Source organism: Cherax quadricarinatus, chromosome 41, assembly GCF_038502225.1.
Source record: "Cherax quadricarinatus isolate ZL_2023a chromosome 41, ASM3850222v1, whole genome shotgun sequence".
Taxonomy (NCBI): Eukaryota; Metazoa; Arthropoda; class Malacostraca; order Decapoda; family Parastacidae; genus Cherax; species Cherax quadricarinatus.
The window spans coordinates 9,399,133-9,416,488 of record NC_091332.1 but is presented as its reverse complement, the minus strand read 5'-3'; the positions used below and the strand labels follow the sequence as shown (position 1 = coordinate 9,416,488).

Here is a 17,356-nt window from a genome sequence, read left to right as displayed (position 1 = left end):
TTCGCTCGTGTACTGCGGTCTGAACGCCTGCAAGTAGTGTCATGTGTGGTATCCACACTATTCCTGCTGGACTCGTCAAGGGGAAGAGGGAACTTCTGCGTAGGTGCTTGTGTATTAAAAATGCCATCATCTTCACTAGAGGTGGTAATATTAACAGATTCATTAGAATCGTTAGAGTCATCATCAGAAAACGGAGGTATGATATTCCCAGTTACAGGAAGCAGAGGCTCGTGCGAGTTAATGGGAGACTGTGGAGGCTCCAAGGGAATATTAGGTAGGCAAGGTGAGTTATCCTGGGAAAGTTCCTGTTCAACAGGATCAGCTTCAATAGCGGGAGAGTAGGCACCAATTTCTGGGGCATTGTTATGTTCAGGTGTTGACTTATCGGGTTGAGGGGAGTTGACAACCTGGGTATGCGAGGTGGGCGATCCCTGGGCCAGGGATGATTTAGGCTTATTTTTAGATGTAGAGTAGGGTACATATAAAATTTACTTTATAAAAAAAAAAAAAAAAAAAAAAAAAGACTAGTGCAATTACTGTATTAAAAAAAAACTATACATTGCACAACATAAAATCTTTCTTTTCATTACACAACATGGTGGTTGATACCTTTAACTATAAGCTAAAGTGGTGAATAAGATTCACAATGACATAACTGGAACCTGATAATGGATCAAGATGGACAAACATCATGTACACTTTCATCTCCAAAAGGTGGGTTAGTTGTAAACTGTACGAAGGTAGTACTGTGGTCTTACAAATTCCTCACTTTAATCAACATAAATGACCACCAACCATATTTACTTAAACTTTAAGTCCTCCTCAAAGTTTTCATCTTCAAATCTGTTAAACATTACTAATTTCTATATTCCTTTTACTTTTCTTTCTCAGTCAAATATTGTCTTCTCTGAAAAAGTTCTCATAACATTTCAGGCTTAGAAAAATTTGATGGAGCAATTTTACACAAATTGCAAAATTAATTAGTAGTTTGTTCCATTTTCTCTATCCTACTGCACTTTCCTCCATTATGTTTTTATCTTCTACATCACATTGCCATTTACTCCATCACATTACTGCTTTAGTGAATATTTTTCTTCCCTTCTTTATCTCTCATTCATTCATTCATTCTCTCATTCATTCATTCTCTCATTCATTCGCTCTCTCTCTCTCTCATTCATTCATTCTCTCTCGTTCATTCATTCGTTCTCTCATTCATTCGTTCTCTCATTCATTCATTCTCTCATTCATTCATTCTCTCTCTCGTTCATTCATTCATTCATTCCCTCGTTCATTCATTCACTCTCTCTCGTTCATTCATTTTCTCTCTCGTTCATTCATTCTCTCTCTCGTTCATTCATTCTCTCTCTCGTTCATTCATTCTCTCTCTCGTTCATTCATTCATTCATTCTCTCTCTCTCGTTCATTCATTCTCTCTCATTCATTCACTCATTCTCTCTCGTTCATTCATTCATTCTCTCTCGTTCATTCATTCATTCTCTCTCTCTCTCGTTCATTCTCTCTTTCGTTTGTTCATTCATTCTCTCATTCTCTTTCATTCATTCATTCTCTCTCTTCCTCATTCTTTCTCTCATTCTTTCATTCTCATTCTCTCTCTCATTTTCATTCTCTCATAAATTAGACCTTATGGCCAGATAAAAAATAAGCTACTATGGCAACTAAACATTTGATAAAAATCTTACCTGAACTTGATCCCATGATCTGTGTCACTGCATGGGCATTGGATACTAGTTGAGCAATGTGCCTCATTACTGCAGAAGCAAGATGGGCCACATCAAGGTGATCTTCACTCTTCATCACAGCCTCATTATGCTTTGGGAAATTTGTTTTATCCAAAACTGCAGTTGCCAAAAGAATTGCAGCCTAAAAAGCAAAAATATTACTTGTATATGACAGAAAACTATTTAAATACAGTAACTCTATCCACACGGGGGATAACAGATACAGTGGTACCCCGAGTTTTGAACTGCTCCCAACTCGACCAATTATGTAAGTGTATTATTGTAAGTGCACTTTGTAAGTGTATTTCTGGGGGTCTGAAACAGACCAATCTAATTTACATTATTCCTTATGGGAACAAATTCGTTTGGTAACGGCACTCAAACAGCCTTCTGGAACAAAGAAAGTTCGAAACTCGGGGTACCACTGTAAATCTTGCTACTTGTACTTAGGTCACGCTGCACATGCATAAACACGCATTTATATACACACCCATCTGTGTTTTCTTCTATTTTCTTAATAGTTCTTGTTTTTCTTTATTTCCTCTTATCTCCATGGGGAAGTGGAACAGAATTCCTCTGTAAGCTGTGTGTGTCATAAGAGGCAACTAAAATGCTGGGAGCAAGGGGGCTGATAACCCCTTCTGTATAAATTACTAAATTAAAAAAAAAAAAAAAATGCCATTTTTCTTCTTAGGTCACCTTGCCTTGGTGGGATAAGGCTGGCGTGTTGAAAAAAAAACTTTATCCATGTTAACATAGACGTACACTCTAATTCTTTAACTGTGCATAATGCCTCAAATTTGCTGCCACCTTGTTACACCTAGAAAATATGTAAATGTAGAGCCAGGCAGGTCCATGTAGAGCACCATGAAGCACAATGACTCAGCAGGACATGTAAATATGACACTCTGCATTTATGTATAAGGGATGTGTATATAGCATACATACATTTTTCACAATGGCCTTGACGGCACACGTGTTTTGGACACATTAAAAGTATATACGTAACAGCATAAACTTATTTTTATCCCAGGATAACCTAAGAAATTAAAATGAAGCCACCTGTTCCCCCCCTTACAGAATTATATATATTAAAAAGGTAAGAAAATTTGGAATTTATCTTATGCACATAAAAGCAGACCCTATGCATCGCAAATGCTCATGATTTATAGCCAATTGGGCTGAAACTCACCAGACAGTACTGAAGCTGATCTTCTGGAAGACACCTATTAAAGTGGGGCATAAGATGATACACTGCCCTATATCCATCACTTAGATCCCTACCATTATAAACACCATTTTTTCCTACTCCTTCCATTCTGTCTTCCAATTCCTCATGCCTGAAAATAAAATCAATAAAACACATTTTGATTAAAAACCACTAGGTATAATTTAAAATGCACCACAAATATCGGTGAAGTAAACAACTGTATGTTTATGAATTTCTTGTTTGTTAGTTCACGTTTATGTAAAGAACACGAGACCATATTTCAGAAAATTATTTAAACAGCTTAAGTTCAAGCAGATCATCATGGGAACTCCCAATCTCAGCTTCACACACATGTATAAATGAATAACAAGTAAGACGTTCATGAACAACTCATTGTTACCAATACAGGAGGTCCCCACTTATATAGCAGGTTAGGTTTTGGGCTACTACTGTGAAGTGAAAAATCACTAAGTGAAACAGCCTTTTCTTCCACTTTCAAATGCATATAAAAGCCTGATAATATTTTTACACTATCATATATTAAGTGTATAATAGAGCTAGACCTAAAAAATGCATATACAGTACACACACATTAATATATTTGCATCCTTAACTTATAGTAGGTAGTGAATATATTTATTGCAGGAAGTCTCAATAAATGAAGAATGGATATAACTGAAAATTGCTGCATTAGCAAAATGCTGTAAAGTAGGGCCAGCCTGTATATGATCTTTGCTGGCATAATGCCTGAAATTTTACTGCTTAAATTATGTCCATAAATTTTTCAGTGTTTTCTCTTATTTACCATTAACCCTTTCAGGGTCCGTCCCGTAGATCTACGGCTTCACGTTGAGTGTCCAAACCGTAGATCTATGCCAAAATTCTAGCGCCGTCAAATTTAGGGCGAAAATGCTCATAGGCCTACATGTGAGAGAACGGGTCTGCATGGTGGGTGTGCGCCATAAACAAAAAATCTAGGCGCCCGCATAGCATTGTGGGAACGCTGGCTCAGTTACCCTTGTTCACCATGCCTCATCGCAAGTCAGCTCTCACTCCCCGGAAAATTGGGACTCTCCTCTTCCTATCTGATAGTTCTGACACTGATGGAAGTGGAAATGAAGACGAATTCTATGGCTTTGATCAGTTAGTGACCGAAAAGAATGACCAGGATATCGATAATAGTGCAGAAAACCCTGACGATCCTCAACCTTCTACCTCTGGTGTGGGCACTCGTGACTCACGGTCGGTTGTTCCTCAACACAAGAGAAAACTAATATTTTCGCGTGGCCAGGCCTCTGACTTCAGTAATGATGATGATAGTGACGTGGATTGTGATTTTATTGCGCTCGACGATCATTCGAGTAGTGATAGTGAGGAATCATATTCACCAGTGAAGCGTCGGTATGTTCGCCGCCGCATGCGCTCGGGTAGAGTACCCTATACTGTGCCCAGGGGACGGAGTACATTCCGGAGTACATCCCGTGGCCCTACACCAGTTTTAGGTAGTGATAGCGAGGATGATGTGGCTACCCTTGGCATGGATAGACCACAGGCATCAGTGGATGGTGTTAGTGGTGATGGTAGTGGCACCGCCATGCGTGACTCACCAGGCCACGCTGGGACCCACGCTGCTGACTCGTCAGTTCAAGGACAAAGCGGAGCACCAGCCACCAGCCCACCACAACCACCCTATGATGTCCAGTATCCACCAGCAAACCGTATGTGGGATTGGCAGCAAAATCCCAATTTTGTTCCCAAGCCTCGCCACTTTGATGACTCTCAAAGTGGAATTCTACCTACTTGTCCCCTTGGAACCACGGCCAATGAACTGGAATTCTTTGAATTATTCTTTGACCAGCCATTGATGGAAATTATTGTCAGGGAAAGTAATAAGTATTTTGAGTACACCATGGCAAATACGATCTTATCACCACAGTCAAGACTACACAGGTGGAAAGAGACGACTGTTGCAGAAATGCATTTGCTTTTTGCAACAATAATGCTTATGCCTCACGTCTATAAGCATAATATAAAAGCATACTGGTCCACAGATCGGCTAATTTCTACCCCGGTCTTCAGTGAAATCATACCAGTGAACAGGTTTATCTTACTCTTACGTATGTTGCACTTCTCTGACAAAACCAGGCCTGACAGAAGTGACAGGTTATACAAGATTAGAAATGTTTTCATGTATCTCAAACAAAAGTTCAGGATATACTTTTATCCATTCAAGAATCTTGTAATTGACGAGTCTTTGATTTTGTTCAAAGGTAGACTGTCATTCAAGCAGTATATACCGAGCAAGAGGAAACGCTTTGGTATAAAACTGTTTGTACTCTGTGATTGTGACAGTGGCCTGGTGTTGGATATTGTTGTATACACGGGTAGTAAAACATTGAAAGATACCAAGATGTTATTGGGTATCTCAGGTGACGTAGTGAGAAACATGATGGCACCTTATCTTGGTAAGGGGCATACATTATATACCGATAACTGGTACACAAGCCCATTACTCAGTGATTTCATGCGAGTGAACAAGACAGATGTGTGTGGCACAGTGTGTTCTAATCGTAAACATATACCCAGGCTCAATGCAGGTGCTCGTTGTGATGACGTGCAGGTGTTTACTGCCAATGACATCATGGCATTACGGTGGCATGACAAACGAGATGTCACATTGTTGACAACCATTCACCGTAATGAAATGCAAGACAGTGGCAAAGTTGATCGAGTGACTAATGAACGTATTCGAAAACCAGTGACAGTGATTGATTATACACAAAACATGCGCTTGGTTGACAAATGTGACATGCAGATTGGTTTTGTTGACTGTGTTCGTAAGAGTTACAAGTGGTACATGAAACTTTTCTTCCATCTCATGGACATTTCAATGCTCAATGCATATAATATGTACCAAATAAAGACTGGCAACAGACCACAGTATGGTGAATTTTGTTTGTCTGTTGTCAGACAACTCATAATGAAGTACCAGGTAAGAACACCTGCTATACAACACGGTCCTCGAATTCCTCAGGATATACCCAAGCGTTTGAGGAGGGAAGGTGATCATTTCATAATACAACTTCCTTCAACTCAGAAGAAATTTGCTCAGAAGAGATGCATCGTCTGTGCACAAACAAAACGATGGCAACAAAGATGCAAAGACACTCGGTTTGTGTGAGGAATGTAAGGTGCCTCTGTGCATGGTGCCTTGTTTCAAGGAGTTCCACAAGCTCCAGCAGTTCTAAAACCATGTCCAGTGATTGTAAATATGTAAATATATGATAGAACATTAGTATTATACAAGATTTGTGCATGTTTATTGTAATAAACAACAGTGGTAAACAATAATATGATAATAACTTTAGTGCGGTTATTGTGTTCAATACAGTGAGTTTATATATATACATTATATACAGTATTGGTCTCTCAGGCCCCAAATGTTAGTAGGAATAGAAAAAAATTGGAAAAGAAAAGAAAAAACAATAAAAACCGCAAAATAATGTAATGCGCGTATGTGGAATTCGTCGATGTTGCCGCCACCACATCATTTTTGACAAACTTCTTGGCACTGTATCTCGGTAAGTACTGATCAGATTTTTTTTTTTGTCTTATTACCTTCACAAAAATATGCTCTTTAATTCTGTAAGAAAAATAATTTTTTTTTTTTTTCAAAATTTCTTGGACACTGGAACACCACTTCAGATTTTGGCCTTGGACCCTGAAGGGGTTAAGGCAAAGAAAACACAAAAATGGTCAAGAGCATCACTGCCCGAACTCAGAAAGTTTTGTGAACATCACCTGTATCATCTCCATTCCAGATCTGGTTGATGACCTCAACAACATAGTCAATGTTGAACCAAAAAAGATACCAGCTTGGATGACAAAGTACAAAAACATATTAAATTAATTTTTTAAAGGCAAATAGCTGTGAATTATTACAATCACAAGAAAGTGCTAAATCCATATTGGCCATGCAGCAACTGGAAACTGGGAGGTAATCAAACTCGATCCAAAGAAAAGGATGGTACCCTGATTCTTTAGACCAAGACCCTTTCACCAGCAACACGATAACCACTTGAAAGAAAGTCACCATTGAATGACAAAAATATGATGTATGTACTGTGTATAAATCTAATTACACATGTTTACTTATCAACATACCTGATATCACAACAACGCTTCCATCCTGTTACAAGAATGACCCGGACAGCAAGGTGAGCAATTCCCACAGATGATAAAATATGAAGAATACCACATTCATACTGGTGCCATGTTTGTCCAAGCTCACGGCATTCTTCTTTGCAGAATATTGCATCACAACAATATTTACATCTGGGAAAATAAATTTTAACATGTCTATTTTCATTGCATATGAATATACAGTACTTTTTTGTAACATAAAGAGGGACTGATAAATATAAGTACAGTAGTCCCTCAATAATCGTCCATAATCCGTTCCTGGAAGTGCGACTATTATCGAAATGGACAATTTTCGAATCAATTTTCCCCATAAGAAATAATGTAAATCCAATTAATTCGTTCCAGACATGCACAAAAGAATGAACATTCAACATGACAGTTACCTTTATTGAAGGCTGTTGTTGATGAATGGGAGAGAGGGAAGAGAGGTTATTTGGAAGGGGAATCCCCCTCCATAAGGACTCTAGGGCACTAATAAAATGTATAAATGAACATTGGTAATAGGGGTAGTTGATGAGTGGAACAGTCTGCCTAGTAGGGTGATCGAAGCTAAAACACTGGGTAGTTTCAAATTTAGGTTGGATAAATACACGAGTGAGAGGGGTTGGATTTGAGTCGGACTTGCACCTGAGCTTATTGCTTGGGTAGCATTTGTTCTGTTAGTGGGTTGGATTTGTGAAGGACCGGCCTAGTATGGGCCAGCAGGCCTGTTCCAGTGTTCCTACTTTCTTAAGCTCTTATTTAACATCACACTTACCAGTAGGGTGATCGAGGCTAGGACCTTGGGTAGCTTTAAGAAGAGATTGGACAAATATATGAGTTGGAGGAGCCGAGTTTGATTTGTGTCATTGGGTACGGGAGTAAATTCTTGGGTAGCTTTGGGTAGAGGTCATTTTGATAAGGACCTGCCTTGTATGGGCCAGTAGACCTGCAGTGTTCTTCCATTGTTATGTTCTTATTGGCTATTTGTTTGTGTGAGGGAGGGATGGGAAGTTTATTGTCTTAGAATATGACACTAATATCAACTCTATGGCTTATTTATCTATCACAATTCAACTAATATGACATAATAAACAATATTAATAACATAGAAACATGGAATATACTCTAGAATGAATAAAATAAGTCATTACATAGGTCACAAGAGGTGTTGTGTTGTGTTGTTGTTGTTGGGTATACAAGGGTCACTGAGTGTAAGCCGTCCATAATGGTGGTGAGGCTGCGGTGTTTTCTGTAGCCCTATATAACTCCAACACCATTGGAGGAGTTGGTAGAAATGTTGACAGGTACCTTCTATGACAGGAACCATTCTCTGACCCACGTTCGCCTTAGCTTTTGGGTTAAGACATGGCCCAGTTCTACACTCCTCTCTAGTGCTAAACGTCCCATGTCCCTCCCTCCCCGCTCACCCCACCGGAGTCCCAACAGAAGAGCCTGAATTTCTCTTCTCAATATCTGTCCCACAATCGCCTTTGCTGCTGGGTTAAGCCCTGGCTCTATTTCTACAACTAAGAACACTCCTCTCCAGCACTATTCTTTGTCTGTCCCATCTTCCCCGCTCATCCCATTTGGGATCTTACCTGAACTTTCATTCGTTCGTCGTTCAAGGAGTTGGTGGAATCGCTGAATCACTAAAGAAGGAACCCTCTACCACCATCACTACGACCTTCTACCACTATTACAACTATTACCACTATCACTACTATCTTCTACCACCATCACTACCACCAAAGAAAGCTTCTAGTGCCAGCCCTTTGGTAAAGATTGTGAGAAACGCATAATTTATGAAAAAGTTTGTAGAAAAATACAAAGATGGTGGTGGTGGAGTGGAAGCAGTTGTGATAGTGGTTGATGAACATAAGAACATAAGAAAGGAGGATCACTGCAGCAGGCCTGTTGGCCCATGCTCGGCAGGTCCTTTACAATTCATCCCACTAACGAAACATTTTCCCAACCCAGTCCTCAATGCTACCCAAGAAATAAGCTCTGATAACTCTATCCAATCATTTGGGACTTGCAAATGAGTGGATAGAGTTATCAGAGCTTATTTCTTGGGTAGCATTGAGGACTGGGTTGGGAAAATGTTTCGTTAGTGGGATGAATTGTAAAGGACCTGCCAAGAATGGGCCAACAGGCCTGCTGCAGTGATCCTCCTTTCTTATGTTCTTATGTACATCAACCACTATCACAACTGCTTCCACTCTACCACCATCTTTGTATTTTTCTACAAACTTTTTCATAAATTATCCGTTTCTCACATTCTTTACCAAAGGGCTGGCACTAGAAGCTTCCTTTGGAGCCATGGTAGCTTATTTAGCACTTGCAAGCACTAAAATCAATGGAATATTATGAAATATTTCGTAGGAGCATGTGAGGGGACCGTCACTCACTGGTAAACAATGGCACACTGGCTGGGAAGGCAGGCCCAGGCGGCTCAGAGCGTGAGTTCCCGTCCTGGACGAAGGACGATTAGCGAGTTAACGGACCATTTGCGAGCCAATATTTAGACGAAAAAACAGGACTATTTCCGAAATGGACGACTTTCAGGCCGGACGATTATTGAGGGACCACTGTATATATATATTTTTTTTTCAACACACCGGCCATATCCCACCAAGGCAGGGTGGCCCAAAAAGAAAAACGAAAGTTTCTCTTTTTAAATTTAGTAATTTATACGGGAGAAGGGGTTACCAGCCCCTTGCTCCCGGCATTTTAGTCGCCTCTTACAACACGCATGGCTTACGGAGGAAGAATTCTGTTCCACTTCCCAATGGAGAAATATAAGTATATCTTCTTTCTTTCAACACACCAGCCGTATCCCACCGAGGCAGGGTGGCCCAAAAGGAAAAACAAAAGTTTCTCCTTTTACATTTAGTAATATATACAGGAGAAGAGGTTACTAGCCCCTTGCTCCCGGCATTTTAGTCGCCTCTTACGACACGCATGGCTTATGGAGGAAGAATTCTGTTCCACTTCCCCATGGAGAAAATAAATATAAATATATATATATATATACACACACATATATATATATATATACACACATATATATATATATATATACACACATATATATATATATATACAGTGGACCCCCGCATAACGATGGCATCGCATAGCGATTTTTCCGCATAACGATTACTTTTATCGCAAAATTTTTGCCCCGCATACCGATTAAAAACCCGCATACCGATTTTCGTCCGAGACGCGTCCAATGTGCCCTCACATGTGCCGGCCGTCCCATTGTTTACCAGCCAGCCTCCGCGGTAACATCCAAGCATACACTCGGAATATTTCGTATTATTACAGTGTTTTCGGTGGTGTTTCTGGAAAATAAGTGACCATGGGCCCCAAGAAAGCTTCTAGTGCCAACCCTGTGGTAAAAAGGGTGAGAATTAGTATGGAAATTAAGAAAGATTTTGAAGGGTTTGGGGCTAACCCTGAGAAGCCTATGCCAGTTGTGAAATCCATTGTGCCTACTTCAAAGATTAAGGAAATGTGTGCAGAGTGGTTTGAACTGCAAACCTTTATAGATGAAAATCACCCTGACACAGCTGTTGCAAGCCGTGCTTGTGACTATTTCAATGACAATGTTATGGCCCATTTTAGGAAAGTCTTGAAGAAACGGGAGGTACAGAGCTCTATGGACAGATTTGTTGTGCGACAGAGGTCCAGTGACTCTGAAGCTGGTCCTAGTGGCATTAAAAGAAGAAGGGAAGTAACCCCAGAAAAGGACTTGCTACCTCAAGTCCTAATGGAAGGGGATTCCCCTTCTAAACAGTAAGAAGATAATGCTCTCCCCTCCTCCCATCCCATCAATCATCACCAGATCTTCAATAAAAGTAAGTGTCATGTAATTGTGCATGCCTTTTTCAGTTTGTGTGTATTAAAATTAACATTTCATGTGGTAAAAAAAATTTTTTTTCATACTTTTGGGCGTCTTGCACGGATTAATTTTATTTCCATTATTTCTTATGGGGAAAATTAATTCGCATAACGATTATTTCGCATAACGATGAGCCCTCTTGCACGGATTAAAATCGTTAACCGGGGGTCCACTGTATATATATATATATTTTATTATTTTTTTTTATTATCACACTGGCCGATTCCCACCAAGGCAGGGTGGCCCGAAAAAGAAAAACTTTCACCATCATTCACTCCATCACTGTCTTGCCAGAAGGGTGCTTTACACTACAGTTTTTAAACTGCAACATTAACACCCCTCCTTCAGAGTGCAGGCACTGTACTTCCCATCTCCAGGACTCAAGTCCGGCCTGCCGGTTTCCCTGAATCCCTTCATAAATGTTACTTTGCTCACACTCCAACAGCACGTCAAGTATTAAAAACCATTTGTCTCCATTCACTCCTATCAAACACGCTCACGCATGCCTGCTGGAAGTCCAAGCCCCTCGCACACAAAACCTCCTTTACCCCCTCCCTCCAACCCTTCCTAGGCCGACCCCTACCCCGCCTTCCTTCCACTACAGACTGATACACTCTTGAAGTCATTCTGTTTCGCTCCATTCTCTCTACATGTCCGAACCACCTCAACAACCCTTCCTCAGCCCTCTGGACAACAGTTTTGGTAATCCCGCACCTCCTCCTAACTTCCAAACTACGAATTCTCTGCATTATATTCACACCACACATTGCCCTCAGACATGACATCTCCACTGCCTCCAGCCTTCTCCTCGCTACAACATTCATCACCCACGCTTCACACCCATATAAGAGCGTTGGTAAAACTATACTCTCATACATTCCCCTCTTTGCCTCCAAGGACAAAGTTCTTTGTCTCCACAGACTCCTAAGTGCACCACTCACTCTTTTTCCCTCATCAATTCTATGATTCACCTCATCTTTCATAGACCCATCCGCTGACACGTCCACTCCCAAATATCTGAATACGTTCACCTCCTCCATACTCTCTCCCTCCAATCTGATATTCAATCTTTCATCACCTAATCTTTTTGTTATCCTCATAACCTTACTCTTTCCTGTATTCACCTTTAATTTTCTTCTTTTGCACACCCTACCAAATTCATCCACCAATCTCTGCAACTTCTCTTCAGAATCTCCCAAGAGTACAGTGTCATCAGCAAAGAGCAGCTGTGACAACTCCCATTTTGTGTGTGATTCTTTATCTTTTAACTCCACGCCTCTTGCCAAGACCCTCGCATTTACTTCTCTTACAACCCCATCTATAAATATATTAAACAACCACGGTGACATCACACATCCTTGTCTAAGGCCTACCTTTACTGGGAAAAAATTTCCCTCTTTCCTACATACTCTAACTTGAGCCTCACTATCCTCGTAAAAACTCTTCACTGCTTTCAGTAACCTACCTCCTACACCATACACTTGCAACATCTGCCACATTGCCCCCCTATCCACCCTGTCATACGCCTTTTCCAAATCCATAAATGCCACAAAGACCTCTTTAGCCTTATCTAAATACTGTTCACTTATATGTTTCACTGTAAACACCTGGTCCACACACCCCCTACCTTTCCTAAAGCCTCCTTGTTCATCTGCTATCCTATTCTCCGTCTTACTCTTAATTCTTTCAATTATAACTCTACCATACACCTTACCAGGTACACTCAACAGACTTATCCCCCTATAATTTTTGCACTCTCTTTTATCCCCTTTGCCTTTATACAAAGGAACTATGCATGCTCTCTGCCAATCCCTAGGTACCTTACCCTCTTCCATACATTTATTAAATAATTGCACCAACCACTCCAAAACTATATCCCCACCTGCTTTTAACATTTCTATCTTTATCCCATCAATCCCGGCTGCCTTACCCCCTTTCATTTTACCTACTGCCTCACGAACTTCCCCCACACTCACAACTGGCTCTTCCTCACTCCTACAAGATGTTATTCCTCCTTGCCCTATACACGAAATCACAGCTTCCCTATCTTCATCAACATTTAACAATTCCTCAAAATATTCCCTCCATCTTCCCAATACCTCTAACTCTCCATTTAATAACTCTCCTCTCCTATTTTTAACTGACAAATCCATTTGTTCTCTAGGCTTTCTTAACTTGTTAATCTCTCTCCAAATATATATAGATATATATATATATATATATATATATATATATATATATATGTGTGTGTGTGTGTGTGTGTGTGTGTATATATATATATATGTGTGTGTATATATATATATATATATATATATATATATATATATATATATACATATACATATATATATATATATTGCTGGTTTCTTTTTCTGTCTCATAAACACGCTAGATAACAGGGATATCTTGCTACTCCTACTTACACTTTGGTCACACTTCACAGACACGCACATGCATATATATATACATACATTTAGGTTTTTCTCCTTTTTCTAAATAGCTCTTGTTCTTCTTTATTTCTTCTACTGTCCATGGGGAAGTGGAAAAGAATCTTTCCTCCGTAAGCCATGCGTGTCGTACGAGGCGACTAAAGTGCCGGGAGCAATGGGCTAGTAACCCCTTCTCCTGTAGACATTTACTAAAAAAGAGAAGAAGAAAAACTTTATAAAACTGGGATGCTTGAATGTGCGTGGATGTAGTGTTAGAGGTATTGGGAAGATGGAGGGAATATTTTGAGGAATTGTTAAATGTTGATGAAGATAGGGAAGCTGTGATTTCGTGTATAGGGCAAGGAGGAATAACATCTTGTAGGAGTGAGGAAGAGCCAGTTGTGAGTGTGGGGGAAGTTCATGAGGCAGTAGGTAAAATGAAAGGGGGTAAGGCAGCTGGGATTGATGGGATAAAGATAGAAATGTTAAAAGCAGGTGGGGATATAGTTTTGGAGTGGTTGGTGCAATTATTTAATAAATGTATGGAAGAGGGTAAGGTACCTAGGGATTGGCAGAGAGCATGCATAGTTCCTTTGTATAAAAGGCAAAGGGGATAAAAGAGAGTGCAAAAATTATAGGGGGATAAGTCTGTTGAGTATACCTGGTAAAGTGTATGGTAGAGTTATAATTGAAAGAATTAAGAGTAAGATGGAAAATAGGATAGCAGATGAACAAGGAGGCTTTAGGAAAGGTAGGGGGTGTGTGGACCAGGTGTTTACAGTGAAACATATAAGTGAACAGTATTTAGATAAGGCTAAAGAGGTCTTTGTGGCATTTATGGATTTGGAAAAGGCGTATGACAGGGTGGATAGGGGGGCAATGTGGCAGATGTTGCAAGTGTATGGTGTAGGAGGTAGGTTACTGAAAGCAGTGAAGAGTTTTTACGAGGATAGTGAGGCTCAAGTTAGAGTATGTAGGAAAGAGGGAAATTTTTTCCCAGTAAAAGTAGGCCTTAGACAAGGATGTGTGATGTCACCGTGGTTGTTTAATATATTTATAGATGGGGTTGTAAGAGAAGTAAATGCGAGGGTCTTGGCAAGAGGCGTGGAGTTAAAAGATAAAGAATCACACACAAAGTGGGAGTTGTCACAGCTGCTCTTTGCTGATGACACTGTGCTCTTGGGAGATTCTGAAGAGAAGTTGCAGTGATTGGTGGATGAATTTGGTAGGGTGTGCAAAAGAAGAAAATTAAAGGTGAATACAGGAAAGAGTAAGGTTATGAGGATAACAAAAAGATTAGGTGATGAAAGATTGAATATCAGATTGGAGGGAGAGAGTATGGAGGAGGTGAACGTATTCAGATATTTGGGAGTGGACGTGTCAGCAGATGGGTCTATGAAAGATGAGGTGAATCATAGAATTGATGAGGGAAAAAGAGTGAGTGGTGCACTTAGGAGTCTGTGGAGACAAAGAACTTTGTCCTTGGAGGCAAAGAGGGGAATGTATGAGAGTATAGTTTTACCAACGCTCTTATATGGGTGTGAAGCATGGGTGATGAATGTTGCAGCAAGGAGAAGGCTGGAGGCAGTGGAGATGTCATGTCTGAGGGCAATGTGTGGTGTGAAGATAATGCAGAGAATTCGTAGTTTGGAAGTTAGGAGGAGGTGCGGGATTACCAAAACTGTTGTCCACAGGGCTGAGGAAGGGTTGTTGAGGTGGTTCGGACATGTAGAGAGAATGGAGCGAAACAGAATGACTTCAAGAGTGTGTCAGTCTGTAGTGGAAGGAAGGCGGGGTAGGGGTCGGCCTAGGAAAGGTTGGAGGGAGGGGGTAAAGGAGGTTTTGTGTGCGAGGGGCTTGGACTTCCAGCAGGCATGCGTGAGTGTGTTTGATAGGAGTGAATGGAGACAAATGGTTTTTAATACTTGACGTGCTGTTGGAGTGTGAGCAAAGTAACATTTATGAAGGGATTCAGGGAAACCGGCAGGCCGGACTTGAGTCCTGGAGATGGGAAGTACAGTGCCTGCACTCTGAAGGAGGGGTGTTAATGTTGCAGTTTAAAAACTGTAGTGTAAAGCACCCTTCTGGCAAGACAGTGATGGAGTGAATGATGGTGAAAGTTTTTCTTTTTCGGGCCACCCTGCCTTGGTGGGAATCGGCCAGTGTGATAATAATAAAAAAAAAATATTTAGAAAAATGTGCTCTTCATTTTAAAAGAAAAAAAAATGATTTTTTATTTTTCAAAATATTTGGAGCACCACGCGAGTGAACATAGATCTACATTTGGACAGTTCAAGGGTTAAAATAATGTAATCTTCATTCTTTCCAGAGTGTCTATTTACTTAAAGCAATTGTTTAACCAAAAGTGTCAAAATGTTGAAATGCTTAGCAAATATTTTCTGTGGCCCCCTAGCGCTGAAAATTTAAACTTTGAAGATTCATCAAAATGCTTAAGAACATAAGAAAGGAGGAACACTGCAGCAGGCCTGTTGGCCCATACTAGGCAGGTCCTTTACAATTCATCCCACTAACAAAACATTTCCCCAACCCAATTTTCAATGCTACCCAAGAAATAAGCTCTGATGTGCAAGTCCCACTCAAATCCAACCCCTCCTACTCATGTACTTTTTTTTTTTTTTTTTTTTTATCACACTGGCCGATTCCCACCAAGGCAGGGTGGCCCGAAAAAGAAAAACTTTCACCATCATTTACTCCATCACTGTCTTGCCAGACGGGTGCTTTACACTAGTTTTTAAACTGCAACATTAACACCCCTCCTTCAGAGTGCAGACACTGTACTTCCCATCTCCAGGACTCAAGTCCGGCCTGCCGGTTTCCCTGAACCCCTTCATAAATGTTACTTTGCTCACACTCCAACAGCACGTCAAGTATTAAAAACCATTTGTCTCCATTCACTCCTATCAAACACGCTCACGCATGCCTGCTGGAAGTCCAAGCCCCTCGCACACAAAACCTCCTTCACCCCCTCCCTCCAATCTTTCCTAGGCCAACCCCTACCCCGCCTTCCTTCCACTACACTCTGATACACTCTTGAAGTTATTCTGTTTCGCTCCATTCTCTCCACATGTCCGAACCACATCAACAACCCTTCCTCAGCCCTCTAGACAACAGTTTTGGTAATCCCGCACCTCCTCCTAACTTCCAAACTACGAATTCTCTGCATTATATTCACACCACACATTGCTCTCAGACATGACATCTCCACTGCCTCCAGCCTTCTCCTCGCTGCAACATTCATCACCCATGCTTCACACCCATATAAGAGCGTTGGTAAAACTATACTCTCATACATTCCCCTCTTTGCCTCCAAGGACAAAGTTCTTTGTCTCCACAGACTCCTAAGCGCACCACTCACCCTTTTCCCCTCATCAATTCTATGATTCGCCTCATCTTTCATAGACCCATCCGCTGACACGTCCACTCCCAAATATCTGAATACATTCACCTCTTCCATACTCTCTCCCTCCAATCTGATATCCAATTTTTCATCACCTAATCTTTTTGTTATCCTCATAACCTTACTCTTTCTTGTATTCACTTTCAATTTTCTTCTTTTGCACACCCTACCAAATTCATCCACCAATCTCTGCAACTTCTCTTCAGAATCTCCCAAGAGCACAGTGTCATCAGCAAAGAGCAACTGAGACAACTCCCACTTTATGTGTGATTCTTTATCTTTTAACTCCACGCCTCTTGCCAAGACCCTCGCATTTACTTCTCTTACAACCCCATCTATAAATATATTAAACAACCACGGTGACATCACACATCCTTGTCTAAGGCCTACTTTTACTGGGAAATAATTTCCCTCTTTCCTACATCCTCTAACTTGAGCCTCACTATCCTCGTAAAAACTCTTCACTGCTTT

The 17,356-nt window shown here is 40.6% G+C and overlaps 1 protein-coding gene across 7 annotated transcripts in view; it reads right to left on the bottom strand.

Moving 5' to 3' along the window:
- LOC128695761 (SET and MYND domain-containing protein 4) overlaps nt 1-17,356 on the bottom strand; it is a 100,318-nt gene that overhangs the window by 18,445 nt on the left and 64,517 nt on the right. For all 7 annotated transcript variants that reach the window (XM_070092976.1, XM_070092974.1, XM_070092977.1 and 4 more), the window contains 3 exons: nt 7,114-7,284; nt 2,932-3,079; nt 1,701-1,881 (listed from right to left, as the gene is read on the bottom strand). In XM_070092976.1, coding sequence (XP_069949077.1) covers nt 1,701-1,881; nt 2,932-3,079; nt 7,114-7,284 — 500 coding nt within the window. The remainder of the gene's footprint in view (nt 1-1,700; nt 1,882-2,931; nt 3,080-7,113; nt 7,285-17,356) is intronic.